The sequence below is a fragment of the Mandrillus leucophaeus genome, unplaced genomic scaffold, assembly GCF_000951045.1.
Source record: "Mandrillus leucophaeus isolate KB7577 unplaced genomic scaffold, Mleu.le_1.0 Scaffold317, whole genome shotgun sequence".
NCBI lineage: Eukaryota > Metazoa > Chordata > Mammalia > Primates > Cercopithecidae > Mandrillus > Mandrillus leucophaeus.
Window position 1 is genome coordinate 1,014,585 of NW_012103332.1, and position 14,607 is coordinate 1,029,191.

The following is a 14,607-nucleotide window of genomic DNA, read 5'->3' on the forward strand; positions in this document are numbered from 1 at the left end:
GAGCCTCTGGCAAATCCAGTGCCTGGCATACAGGAGGCAAGTCCATAAGTGCTTCCTGATGAAGTAAGATAACTCTTAAGGTTTTTAGTCTGAGTAAAATGCTCAGGATTAAAAATCCTGGAGGAACAGGATTGCCATTTAATAAGGTGGCCATGAATTGAGGAAAAGACAAGGAGCTTGGTCTTGAAAGCTCTTGGTCTGGGGTGTCTGTGAAGACGCTAGTAGGCAGCTCAGGACAGGAATCCAGAGTTCTGGGAAGAGTCACAGGCAGACAGTACTTAAGGCCATGAGATGTGAGTGTAAGAGTTAAATAAAGAGGAAAGAAACACGAAAAGCCACTCAACAAACATAGGTTTATTTTGGAGAGTAAACCTGAGAGGGGCTTCTGGCCGAGTTAGGTCAGAGGCCCTCTCTCTTACAGACTAAGAGTATTTAAGGGTTCAGGGTGAGACAGCTTATCACAGGCTCAGAATGTTTCTGTGTCTCTGTCTTGTCTGGGAGGAAGAGTTTTTGCATCTGTTCCCACACATCTTCCTGCAGCTGCAGGCATACCACCTGTCTGCTTTTAGCTTCCCTGTCTCAGTGTGCCTAAAGGGAAAGGAATGTGCTTATTAGGGCCCACTGTTTTACTGGGGCCCATTGTATGAGGGTAAAGTTTGGTGATTACCCAAGAGACTTTCCCTCCTCCCTCTGTGCCCAAGCTGTCTTATCTGTGTTTCATTGTCTGCTCTTCCTGGCTGCTTGTTGTTAGAAGAGAAGTGATTTCTTTGAAATGCATGAGGTTAGAAAGGGGGCTGGAACTTAAAAAGTGGAGTTGTTTGTCCAAGATGACGGTGCTCCTGCTCTGTCATTGAGGAGATGGCCTAGGGACAGAGCAAGGCCAGAGAGGCAGGGCCTGTGCTCTTAAAGTTGGGGCACCCCAACTTTACAATGTGTGTTGGGGTAGGGGAAGGAGTCCAAGTCAGAGCCACCCATGCATGAAGGGGAAACCTAGCAGGAGTGGTCCTCTTGGTTCTTGTTTCAAGGAGAAAAATGGAATTCACTTGCTGCTGAAGTGTCATATACTGCCTAAGAGTCATTAGGATGGGGACTGAGAATTCTCACTGGGTTTAGCAATGGGCAGGTCGTGGGATACCTGGGCAAAAAGTGTTTCGGTGGAGTAATGGGACAAGCGTCTGACGAACAAGGTTCAGGAGAAAAAAATAGATCAATCTAGGAGGTCCAATATTTTGACTAAAAAGTATTCCAAAGACATTCATTTGACAATTTGTTACTGAGCATTTAGTGTCAGGCACTGTTTTGGGCACTGAGGATAAAGCAGTGAACAAAAGAGACACAAAGAGTTTATATCCTGGCCAGGCTTGGTGGCTCATGCCCGTAATGCTAGCACTTTGGGAGGCCTAGGCGGGAGGATTACTTGAGCTCAGGAGTTTGAGACTAGCCTGGGCAACGTAGTGAGACTCTGTCTCTATTAAAAAAAAAGAGAGAGAGAGAGCTTACATCCTAATGGGGGAAGAATATATAGTAGGTCAGATGGTCAGATGGTGATAATAAGACTTCATGAGAAAAGGCAGAGGTGGGAAATCAGGGGTTGGGGGCAGGTTGGTTTTAGATGGGAAAGTGCAGAGTCCACGGGCACAGATGTGGGAAGGTAGGGAGGTGTTGTGGGAGCTTGAGGAACGTTCTTTCCTCTTTTCTTCCTTCCTTCCTTCCTTCCTTCCTTCCTTCCTTCCTCCCTCCCTCCCTCCCTCCTTCCCTCCTTCCTTTTCTTTTCTTTTCTTTTCCTTTCTTTTCTCTTTTTTTTTGAGACAGCCTTGCTCGGTTGCCCAGGCTGGAGTACAGGGGTGCGATCTCACTGCAACCTCTGCTTCCCAGGTTCAAGAGATTCTCATGCCTCAGCCTCTTGAGTAGCTGGGACTACAAGCATGTGCCACTATACCTAATTTTTGTATTTTTAGTAGAGATGAGGTTTTACCATGTTGGTCAGGCTGGTCTCAAACTCCTGAGCTCAAGTGACCCGCCTGCCTCAGCCTCCCAACCTGTTGGGATTACAGGCGTAAGCCACCATGCCTGGCCCCTATTTGTTTCTAGGTTCTGAGAGAAATAGGAAGCAAGGCCATAAGCATGACAGACGAGCTGCAGAGGTCTGAGAAGGTGTGACACAAGCGCCTAGGGTAGCATGTGGCCTGGATCAAGGAGAGGGGATTGTAGGATAGGGTGGGGGCTCAGGAGAGCTGTAGAAACTGGAGAATGGCTGTTGCTCACTAGCCTGGCTGGGCTACCTCTGTGTAGCACTAGAGGTTCACCAGGTGAAATGGATAAAGGGGTTGGCGGGTGAACCATGGCCGAGGAGGGTCCACAGGGACAGCCAAGGGGATGGATGGGCTGTAGGTGCTGCGAGGCTGAAGAGCTATAGGAGTTGGGATGAAGGAGGAGCCAGAGGAGGCCACGAGAGGAGAGGACACAGGGAGGAAGGAGGAAGATCTGCATTCACGTGTGGCCACTGTGTTCCAAGTTCACTCCATGTGTGCAACGGGGACAACAGATGCTCGCTGAGCCAGCCTGGCAGGAGCGCAGTGCAGCTGATGGTTGGGAAACCAGGAAATGCACCTGTAATGGACTTCAGAGCTGATGCCCTACTCTGCAACTGTGCTGTTTTTCTATGAAAATCCTCTCCTCCTCACTGGTCTCTCGTTTATCTTGTACTTCTGAGTTAGAGCTGCTCAAGAGTATTCGAGGGTGCTCTCCACACAGTCCTCCGTGCAGGCAGTGCTATAAGCAGATCACTGTGACGTGCCACATCCACAGTCTCACCTTGATATTCTAGTGACAGCACCACAGGCACATCTCCTTCCCGTGGAGGCCGTCGAGCCCGCTGGGAAGGGGAAGTAAATATTTAGAAAGCCCTGTCCAGGGCCAGGCCCTGGGTAGGTATTTTCAAGTGGGTGCTCAGATCAGTCAAGCCTTGTAAAAATGCTGGAAGATGTTCCTCTCATACTGCAAAAAAGAAACCCCAAAGAAGATCCTGACAGGGTGAATAGCTCACCCATGACCTTGCCAGCAAGTGGCAGCCAGGAGTCGGGCTGTTCTGACCACTCAGAAACCCGCTGTACCAGGAGGAGGCTGACCAATGAGGTTCTTATCCTTGCAGAGTGAGTGCTCGCTGCTATTTATTTTTATACCCCTAGTCTTTAGATTCATAAAAATGCTAGAGGACACATATTACTATTATATAGAAAAGTTTCATTTATTCAAATTAAATTATGGTATGAGTTTCATATACAAATAAATTCTGTGTAAATAATACAAAATGCTACAAATTTCAATCTTGTAAAAATGCAAAAATACTTGTAATACTATACATATATAATTCCTTTAACATGACCAACACGTACAGTAGTTGACACTGCACATGCGCTCTCCCGCTAGCTGAAGCTGCTGAGACAGCATCCAGCCTTTGGCTTCTGTGACGTCAGCGCTCCCTCCCGCAGTTGCCTCACGGTGAGCCAGCAGGCCCTCCCCCTCAACCCTCAGTTCAAGATGCTTCAGATTATGTGCCATCATCAGGAGAGAAGCTACCTATTCTCTGGCTAGTTAGAAGGAACCATGATGGGGAAACCGGGTCCTCCTACAGCCCTGACACCAGCCTGCCAAACTGCGAACAGACCTCTACTGTGGAGAAGCGCGGTACATCACTGGTCTAACTCGTTTTCATTCTGCAGCGTCTTCATCGCTAGGCCCCAGAGAGTCATGCTGGAGAAAAACTGGCCCTCTGAGTTCCTATAAGCGGTGGAAGATGCTCGACTGCCCAGGGGATCACCGCAGTGGTTGTCCAAAGCAGCCAGAGAGGAGCGGATCATGGCCATGCCATCGGCCTGCAGCGGCTCGCCACCGGCTGGGGTGTCCACATCCGAGTAAGCATAGGTCTGAGGCTGTGTCTGCTGCATCTGGGGCTTGGCAAGTTTACCAGGATCCAAACTCAGCTTCTCCTGGTCACTAACTCCATGAGGTTGGATCATGGACCGTAACTTACAATAGGAGCCGCCAGAGTGGCTATCAAATTCCGCCACAGAATTTTCCACTGGGTGGACGGGGAGTTTAACTGACACTGGCATCAGCGTCACGGACGTGTCTTGGGAGAAAGAGTCTGAGCTCTGAGATTTCTCCAGGTCGGAGGTCTCGATAGCTTGGTTGAGCTCCTCCAGCACGTCTGGGCTCTCGTCACCAGCTTTGCAGTGCATCTTCTTGTGCCGCCGGAGCACTGCGGAGCGGGTAAAGCACTTGTTACAGATCTCACACGTGTACGGCTTCTCCCCAGTGTGAGTGCGGACATGTCTGCGGAGGTCACCTGACCCCCCAAAACATTTCCCTGGAAAAAGAAAAACAGTTATTGATTTATTTATTCAAACAGGGTCTTGCCCAGGCTGGTCTTGAACTCCCAGCCTCAAACAATCCGCCTTCCTCAGTCTCTCAAGCAGCTGGACTACAGGCGCGTGATACCACGGCTGGCTAATATACATATACATTTTGTAGAGACAGGGTCTTGCTATGATGCCCAGGCTGGAAAAAGATGTTTTTACAGTGGCCATTCTGGAAGGATTCTCTCCTCCCCTCCTAAGACACCGAACAACCCTGATCTGAGGAGGGGGTCACCTCACAGCTCCTGCTCACTCTGGAAGGCTTTCCATTCCGTGGGAGGTGCTTCTCCAGCTGCAGACCCCTCCAGCTTACGACCTTTGGTTTTGAGTATCTCAGCCTCAGTCCTTCGATTCTCACTGAGTCCCCCTGCACATGGGTACCATGTGCACCTGCCAAGCCCATGCTGAGAAACCACAGCTCTCCTTGTCAGTTTCACTACCTGTTCATAAATCGAACACAGCCAATCTATAATTTAGAAACATCTTTTCTAAAGGTGTTTGTGTATTCGGGTGTTTGTCTCGAAAAAAAAAAAATTGCCCAGGCTGCAGTGAAGTGGCGTGGTCTTGGCTCACTGCAACCTCTGCCTCCAAGGTTCAAGTGCTTCTCCTGCCTCAGCCTCCTGAGGAGCTGGGACTACAGATGCCTGACACCACGCCCAGCTAATTTTTGTATTAATATTTTTAGTAGAAATGGCATTTCACCATGTTGGCCAGGCTGGTCTTAAACTCCTGACCTCAAGTGATCTGCCCACCTTAGCCTCCCAAAGTGCTGGGAGTGAGGCGCCCAGGCTGTAGTGAGGCGCAATCTCAGCTCACAGCAACCTCCACCTCCTTAGTTCAAGCAATTCTCATGTCACAGTCTCCTGAGTAGCTGGGATTACAAGCGTGTGCCAACACACCGCGCTAATTTTTATATTTATTGTAGAGGTGGGGTTTTGCCATGTTGGCCTGCCTGGTCTTGAACTCCTGGCCTTAAGTGATCAGCTCATCTCAGCCTCCCAAAGTGCTGGGGTTACAGGCACGAGCCATGGCGCCTGACCCTGTATTCAGCTTTTAACAAAATTGTATGCATTCCTGTCCAAGTTCTATTTCCTTTCTCCGTGAATACGGCAAAGGTAAGGAATCTAGCTCCACCATTGGAGTAGGTAAGATGAGAAGGAACTCAGCACATAATCTTACAAAGGCCACAGACTAGCCAAGAATGAGCTGCACAACTCACATGGATAAATATTTAGAACTTTTCACTTTACATCTGAATTCTCAGCTATCTAGCTCCAGTCAAGCAATGGGTAGGCTATTTTTTTGTTTTTTTTTTTTTTGAGACGGAGTCCTACACTGTTGCCCAGGCTGGAGTGCAGTGGCGCGATCTTGGCTCATTGCAAGCTCCGTCTCCTGGATTCACGCCATTCTCCTGCCTCAGTCTCTCAAGTAGCTGGGACTACAGGCGCCCGCCACCACGCCTGGCTAATTTTTTGTTTTTTTTTTAGTAGAGACAGGGTTTCACCATGTTAGCCAGGATGGTCTCGATCTCCTGACCTCGTGATCCTCCTGCCTCGGCCTCCCAAAATGCTGGGATTACAGGCGTGAGCCACCATGCCTGGCCTTTTTTTTTTTTTTTTTTTTTTTTAAGCCTTTGAATAATCAAACTGGACGTGAGCTTACATGCCTAAACTTTGGGCACATTTTCCACATAAAAAATACTGTAGGCCAGCTGAGGTGGCTCACACCAGTAGTTCCAGCACTTTGGGAGTCTGAGGAGGGAGGACTGCTTCAGCTCAGGAGTCCAAGACCAGCCTAGGCAACATAGTGAGACCCTGTGTCTACAAAAAACAAAATAAAAATTAGCTGAGTGTGGTGGTGCATGCCTGTGGTCCCAGTACGCAGAAGACTGAGACAGGAGGATCGCCTGTGCCCAGGAGGTCGAGGCTGCAATGAGCTGTGATCGCACCACTGCACTCCAGCATGAGCAACAAAGAACCCCATCTCAAAAAAAAAAAAATAAAAAATAAAAAAAACCAGAAACCAAAACACTACAACACATCACAGTGACCTTTGCCTTTGTGCTTTCACATCTGTGTTTTGCCCACAATGTCAGGCTCAGGCTCAGTCTCCTTCACAGAATGCTAGAGTGAAAGCATATTTAGTTTCTGCGTTGCCCCTGTAACACACACGTTACTCAGACATGCGGAATTTTGTGAATTAGAAGCTTCACTGCTGCACTTGCTGGCTGCTTCCAACTGTTTGCTGCTCTAACATAAAGATTTTATCTTTTTTTTTTTTTTTTGAGACAGTCTCACTCTGTCGCTCAGGTTGGAATGCAGTGGCGCGATCTTGGCTCACTGCAACCTCCGTCTCCCGGGTTCAAGTTAATTCTTGTGCCTCAGCCTTCTGAGTAGCTGGAATAACAGGCACACACCACCATGCCCAACTAATTTTTGTATTTTTAGTAGAGACGGGGTTTCACCATGTTGGCCAGGCTGGTCTCAAACTCCTGACCTCAAGTGACCCACCTGCCTCAGCCTCCCAAAGTGCTCGGATTACAGGCGTGAGCTACCGCGCCTGGCCAAGTTTTTATCTTTCTTTACATTGTTTCTTCAAGATAAATTCTCAATAGTTGAATGATTGAACAAGATGGGACAAGCACTTTTAGTATCCCTAATATGTAAAATTTTTAGTCATGACAGAGTTCCCACCAAGAAAGAGGAGTATGGGAGTCTCTCCTTTGTCTTTCAAGTCGAGAGGAGCTTGGCTCCACCTGTGTCCGGTCGCAAGGAGGGCACAGGGGAATGGCACCCACCTCCTGCACAGTAGGTCTAGTAGGGGACAGGTGGGTGGGCGCCACACTGCTGTGGGCCTGCAGGCGCCTGAACACAGGCCTGAAGGCTGCCACCCACTGGACAAGAGGCACGCTGGAGCTGCTCTGAATCAGCAGGGAGGCTGCCCAGAAGGCAGTGAAGCCCCAACAAAGCCTCCCTATAGTAAGCTGCTACTAACTCAGGGAGCCAGGAAAGAGGCCAGCTGGACAGAAATGCACGGCTGTGTACTGCAGGCCTGTGTCTTGGAAAGCACAGTGAAATGCTGGGGGAAGACAGAGAAGGCAGACTTGAGAACTGTGAAGCCCAGCACACATGACACAGCGAGAGCGCTCGAGCCTGCGAGCAGTTCGACACACTGAGAAGCTCAGCATGTGAAACCCTCTTAAAATAGAACTGTCTATATACCCAAGAAAATGGAAACACACCCCCACACAGGCCTGTGTACACAGATGTTCATAGCTGCTTAGTGCAAGAAGTCGACTACAAAATACCCCGTGTCATATGAGTCCATGCATAGGAAATGTCTAGAACGGGCAAGTCCACAGAGACAGAACCTAGAGGAGTGGCAGCCAGGGGCCTGGGCTGGTAATGGGGTTGCTAATAGGTATAAGGCTTCCTTTTGGGGTGATGAAAATGTTCTAAAATTAGATTGTGTTGAGAGTTACACAACTTTGTGAATCTACCAAAAACCACTGAATTGTTCACTTTAAATTGGTAAATTTTATGGTATGGGAATATTGTCTCAAAGCTGTTAAAAACTGACCCTGTCACATAACTTTCCTGCTCTCTTCAGCTCTTCCCCATCCCCCAGAAGTTGACCTCGTCAGGGTGGGAAACCAGGATTAGTGAGGCAGGGAAAGGGCAGAACTCTAAGTGGAGTAGAGGGGACGGAAGGCCTCACTTCCTCCACAGCAGGGTCTGAGCAGCAGCAAGTCCTAGCCGGGGAGGGAGGACAAAATTTACCTTTAAATCAAGTTCACAGTTGTGACAATTTTTTGGAACTGACATTTTAAATTAGTGATTTGAGACTCATTACTGATGCTTTGAGATGAAGCTCTCGCTGTCACCCAGGCAGTGGTGCGATCTTGGCTCACTGCAGCCTTGGCCTCCTGGGCTCAAGAGATCCTCCAGCTCCCACCTCCCAAGTAGCTAGGATTACAGGCACACGCCTACATTAGTGATTTAAAGTGATGAGACTTCACTTTCTAAGAGTGATCAGAGTGGCCATGGAGCTGCCTAAATCTGTATCCAGAAGGTCTGTGTACAATTGAAATGGAGGGACAAAAACCAAGTTTCCTCTGGCTCTATGCGGAAGTCCTGCTGGTTCAGATTCCAATCACAATGAGAATGAACCCTCTGAATGGTGCCCTGAACCCAGGCTCCCTACAGCTGCACTCTGAGCATTTCTTATTTGGTCTAAACGGATCATCATCAAAGTTGCTGTCACTCATAGTTTTGCCCATGATTCAATAAGCACCTCAATTACCTGTCATGGGTACACACACTCCCTCTTTAGAGGCCGTGTGTATAGGAATCCCGGCTCCAATGCTGTGATCACAGGTCATGAGCGACCTGATCCTGAGTCTCCGTGTCCTCATCGGAGCAGTCAGGTGCCCTGAAATCGGGGGCCGCCAGCTTTTCACTCTCCTCCCAGAGGCTCACAACAAAGCATCAAGTGCCCACGAGAATAACCTCTGCTCTGTAAGTCTGTGATCTATGGAAGCCCACCCCCTGCGCTCAGCATGTGCTCCTATGCTCTGGCGGGACCGCCACTCTCCTTCATGTGCGGCCACACGTCCTGCTGTCCCCCACTTTCCCAGCCACCCTCCCTCTTCCCATCTGGACCAGGAGCCCTCAGCACCTGGGACCCTGTCTTAGTCATCTTTGTATTGGGAGCATTTAGGACAGTTCCTAATACCTCACAGACAAGCAGCAAATGCCTGACACACAAACGCAGGAATGAACGAGAGATCATGTGAGGCAGTAAAAAAACAGCATTGTTCCCATTTTACCTCGGAGAAAACAAAGGGCTCATCCCAGACACACAGTCAGCTAATGAGGGCTGAGGGACAAAGCGCTTCCCACACACAGATGACTAGGGGACAGCCAGAAACCCAAACTCACCGCAGGCAGAGCAGCTGTAAGGCCGCTCCCCCGTGTGCCGAATTCTGTGCTTTACTAACTTCCTTTGCATATTAAAAGACTTTCCACACTCATCACAGGTGAAGACTTTATCAGCCGTGTGTGTCTTTTTGTGCTCCTTCAAATTACTGAAGTTACTAAACCCTAGAGAAACCATAACAGGTGTTAAGCTGAAGGACAGAGAACATTTGAATCAGAAATCAAGAAGAGGAAAACACTCAGCTGTACCTCGACCACAGATGTCACACAAGTGTGGCTTTTCTCCTGAGTGAATAATAATGTGACGTTGGACGTCGCCAGAGGCTGCAAACCTAGAATGTAATTTGAAAATTCAATTAAGAGCCTTTCCACATTACTGTGGGTCTTTATAACTGCCACTCTCTGAGGGAGGAGACACCTGCCCCTGACACTGCTGCAGAAAGGAATCTGAACTGGACTGGTTTCACCGGAAACGTGCATGGAAAAAATCCTTTGCTATTTTTTTAAGGACAGCAGAACATGATGCAAGTGTCTTGCTTTTGAAGCATTTTTTTCTACCTGATTTCATTACACTGTCTTCCTCAGTTTTACAGAGCACAAGATCAGATACTGTATGGTTTAGCATCTCTACCTTAGGGGCTATAAAGAGAGTGAAAAAGGAGTCTCACCAGTTCAGAGCCCAATGCCCCTTCCACCCTTGCAGTCTTGCCAAGGTTCCTGGGGTCTCATGGGAGAGACCCCAGCTGGGTGGTGCCAACCCAAGGAGGGCGACCTTGAGAGAGCCCAGAGAGAGCTCTGCCCTGGTCTAGCCAGCTGTGACCCTTGACCCTTGCTCTTTTCACTATAAAGTAAAATGCAAACGGGAGCTCAGAGTCTCAGGGACCAAGAGGTATGGCCGTCACCCTCCGCTGTGAATATCCCCAGAGAATAAGCTCTCCTCTTTCTGAGCCACAACAGAGACTTACACCCGTCAGTCCTAACATTGAGAACAAGGGAACTAAATGAAGAAAGGGAACCAGCATTCACTGAGCGGATGCTGTGTGCAGGTGATCGGTTACATGTTTAACAACCATTATCCCACTGAGTCGTTCCACAACACTGCCAGGCAGGCACCTTCACCCCCACTTTCCAGATGGGAAAACCAAGATCTGAGGCGGTTACTAACTTGCCTTAGACAGTCATTCCAACCCAGGCCCTCAGATGTGGAAATCTATGTTCTTTCCTTTCCACTACGCCTGATAGCAGAGTATGTTATATTCTGAGGAAGACGCTGCACATAGACCTGGTTTAAAATACATGCCTTGGCCGGGCGCAGTGGCTCATGCCTGTAGTCTTAGTACTTTGGGAGGCAGAGGCGGGTGGATCACCTGAGGTCAGGAGTTCGAGATGAGCTTGGCCAGCATGGCAAAACCCCGTCTCTACTAAAATTACAAAACTTAGGCCGGTGTGGTGGCACGTGCCTATAATCCCAGCTACTTGGGAGGCCGAGGCAGGAAAATCACTTGAACCCAGGGGGGTGGAGGTTGCAGTGAACCGAGAGCGAGCCACTTCACTACAGCCTGGGCAAAAGAGTGAAAACTCTATCTCAAAAATAAATAAATAAATAATAAACACATGCCTCACTTTGAAATTGAATTCAGAAGGTTCAGATTTCAAACACCGTGCAAAATGAGACACACAGGGGCCAACAGTGATGTGACGCCATCAGAGACAGCAGGAGGTCTATGCTCCCAGACATCTGGAAGGAGCGGCAGATGATACTGGGCCCTGAACTTGGCTTTCAGCGTTCAGGCAGCTACAGCAGAAAGGCAGATGTGCTGCCGGCCGCAGCTTTCGTTTGTTTTCTACCATTGGCAGAGACAATGGTTTTCCTGCAACTGAATCTAGAGTTGCTTCTTCCTCGGCTTTCCCCAGCATGTGCTGAGACTGAATATGAGGACTCTGACTTCTAACTGACCCCAATGACTATCTCTTGCCCCAAGATGCTTCGATATGAACCTGTGAGAGGCAGAGACTCTGTACTGTTTATTTTTGTGGACTCATATAGCACTTAGCATACAGCAGGTGTCTAAAAAATGTTGAGTCAATGAATGATTAAATAAATGAATATAAAAGCTATGTAACCAAGGTGCGTACGGAGCTTCGTAACTGGTATAGTCCTGGCTGATGCCTGTCGTTCTGGCACAACCACCAGATGATGGAGTATGTGGCCTGACGTACAGCCCAAGGATGGGAAGGAGGGTTGAGGGTGCCAGCCTGCACACACAGCAGGGGAAGAGCTCCTCATTTATACCACGCTGCAGAGGAATCAAACTGCCACACACACTGACCTCAAGAGTCAGATTGTCTTTCGCCAGGTCAAAATCCTACCCACCCATCAAAATGTACTTTCCTCCTCCCTGGGGTGGAGCTCCCCCAGGCTGTCACAGACTCACGGCTTGTGGCACCTTCCACCATCTCTTTCTCTCCTGAAATCTAGTCACTCGGCTGGCAAGTCCCATCTCCCATACTAGACAGTCACCTCCTTGGGGACATTAATCTATTATATTTTCAGAGATATTTTTAGAATGATGAAAATTTTAATATAAAATAATTTTGTGGCATGTAAAACCCCATTTCCTTTTTGCAACTCCTGTCCCAGATTTTCTTTCTTTGAATTTTCTTTTGATTATTCTCTCATGTGTCGCATGCAAAGCCAGAAGGTTTGAATTTACCTGTGTTCTGCAGTGGCAGGGTGAGCCCACATGTGGCTCATCTGCAAGCCACCGCTTCAGAGGACACTGACTGCCAAAGACACTGAGACTAGACATGCTCCCTTCCACACGGAAGAACACGCCCAGCACTGACCTCTTTCCACAGATCTCGCAGATGTATGGTTTTTCACCAGAATGCCGTCGTAAGTGAGTCTGCAAGTTACCTGCCTGCAAAAAGACGAAAAGAAGAACACGCCAATAATGAAAGTTTTTGGTTTTTTTAATTATATAAATCCAAAAGGAAAACTGACACATTTAGCCAGGTTCTAATTCAACTGCCAGAAGATGAGCCACACACAACTCAGCCGTGGGCAAGAGGATGAGGAGCAGCCAGAGTGCCTGGCCACCTGCTGCACACGGGATGTGTCTCTACCCCATCCTCCATGTGAGCCCTTGGCTGTGTCCCAGCTGAGGCACACACTATGCAGTGCTTCCCTGTTAAACAGCACCCTGTGGAGGCTGCTGTGGTGGTCGCCAAGCCTGGACTTTCAACAGGCCTTGATATATTTTACTTGGGCCATGTATTTAAAATATCATTTAAAACAAACAAAAGCACCACACGTCCTTATTTCAGTATTGTTTCTTTCTAAAAAACATACTTTTGTTCATAAACAAGGGAAGATATTTCCAAAAAGTACTTCCTCTGGCAAGTACACTTGGTTCTTTCTGACAGGTTTCTCAATGTTACCTTTGTGCAAAAGTGCAAATCAGGAGAATCACGGCAGCCTCTCAGGTGCAGGGCCACTGTGTTCCTAATTTCTGAAGCTAGCAAGGCTTTGCGAAGAATAACACTGAAACGGGGATCATCAGATGGATTTCTATGCACTAATCAGTATCAAATTACCTACAGTACAGGGAAATCAAAACTGCAAATGCCTCCGATATTTAAAAAGCTACTTGCTAATGTTTCAGATTAGGATTTGGAAAATCTTCCATTGCTGTAATTAATAGTCTCAACCTGTTATTTTCCTCATTTTAATCTTGTACAGTGTTCTGTTGCAAAACAAAGAAAAAGAAAAAAAAGGAAAACCCACTGAAATTAGGTAATACACCCAGCGGTAAAAATAAGCAGGTGTCATGCACAAGATAAGCCAAAAACAGGAATGAATATCAGCCAACTAACATATGGGGCTTTTTCAATTTCCAAATTGTATTTTAAATAAAATGCAAAGATTAAGATTCATGGTTAAGATCTGAAGATGAGTTTGATATCGACTTGTGAGTGAAAACTAGAAATCACAAGTATTAAAAAATGCCATCTGACTATATAACGTGAAAGATTCATCACGTCTATCAAACTCTGGGGAACAGAGTTAGACATTACATTTAAGAATATGATAAATGTGGCTTCGAAAAAACTCAGGTTTATTTTCAATAACCAAAGAGAAAGAGTTTGACAAGACTTTGGAAAATGTCCAGCTTTTAATAGAATGGCTACTAATAACAATAAAACAAGTATCAACAGCAATATACATTTGCTGAACCTGAAATTAGGCCTTTACATGCATTATCAAATTACCATCTATTTTCTTGAGATAAATAATACAACTAACACTGTATTCAGATAAACTGCACAATTACCATTGTATTCAGATAAATAAAGTAGTTGTTCCAGTTACATGGTGGAGGTAGAAATTAATATTGGTTGGTGTGAATCTAAACTCCTCTACTTGTGGGGAAACCTTGAGGGCGCACAAGTTTCTATGAATGAAAGTGTGCTTTGAATATTTAATATGACAGTTACTTTGCCACTCAGGAAACACATACTGGAGAGTTAAAATAATTCACCAGTGTTTTAAATTAGTCACTTGCAAATTTCAGAAAAGCTGATCAGTTACATAATAATCAGAAATAGCACCATCTGCTGAACTGTTAAATTAGAGCCCTCTTGTTTTTGGTTATTTTGTAAACTATGTACTCGGAATGAAATGAATTCTGGGTTAATTTTTAGCAAAGCTGCATTTTTCTTTTTTAAAAATGGTGGAACAATTACTTGTTTTCAAAAGAAATATAATCAAATGATCTTCCATTTAATATTTTAAGTGATAGAAAAAACTTTAAAGTGTTCTTTACTTATTTTGTACTAGAAACAGACAATGAAAATAATTTTTCTCCCTGATTAAGGAATGCATATTTCTGATAAATAATATAAAAGCAGATTAAATAAAACTAATGGAATGAGCCATGCAAAAAATCCAATAGTACATTCAAATAACTTATTCCAGGTTACATAGCAAACTCAGGCCCAGATTATTAGAGCTTCAGTCAATATTTTTATTTCTGATAAACTTTTGATATATTCTAGTACTGCATGCACAGACCATGTCTTAGAAATCATCTATAGTTGTGTCCATAAAAATTCTAGCAAGTAAGCCGGGAGCAGTGGCTCACGCCTGTAATCCCAGCACTTTGGTAGGCTGAGGCAGGTGGATCACGAGGTCAGGAGATCGAGACCATCCTGGCTAACATGGTGAAACCCTGTCTCTACTAAAAATACAA

At 46.6% G+C, this 14,607-nt stretch overlaps 1 protein-coding gene across 2 annotated transcripts in view; it reads right to left on the reverse strand.

The window, feature by feature from the left end:
- Window positions 1–3,228: 3,228 nt before the first annotated feature.
- The window catches only part of ZBTB49 (zinc finger and BTB domain containing 49), a 32,151-nt gene continuing 20,772 nt past the window's right edge, over window positions 3,229–14,607 (reverse strand). For both annotated transcript variants that reach the window (XM_011987805.1, XM_011987806.1), the window contains exons 5-8: window positions 12,203–12,276; window positions 9,605–9,687; window positions 9,359–9,520; window positions 3,229–4,369 (exon numbers count right to left, since the gene is read on the reverse strand). In XM_011987805.1, the coding sequence (XP_011843195.1) occupies window positions 3,693–4,369; window positions 9,359–9,520; window positions 9,605–9,687; window positions 12,203–12,276 (996 nt within the window). In that variant the 3' untranslated portion in view covers window positions 3,229–3,692. The remainder of the gene's footprint in view (window positions 4,370–9,358; window positions 9,521–9,604; window positions 9,688–12,202; window positions 12,277–14,607) is intronic.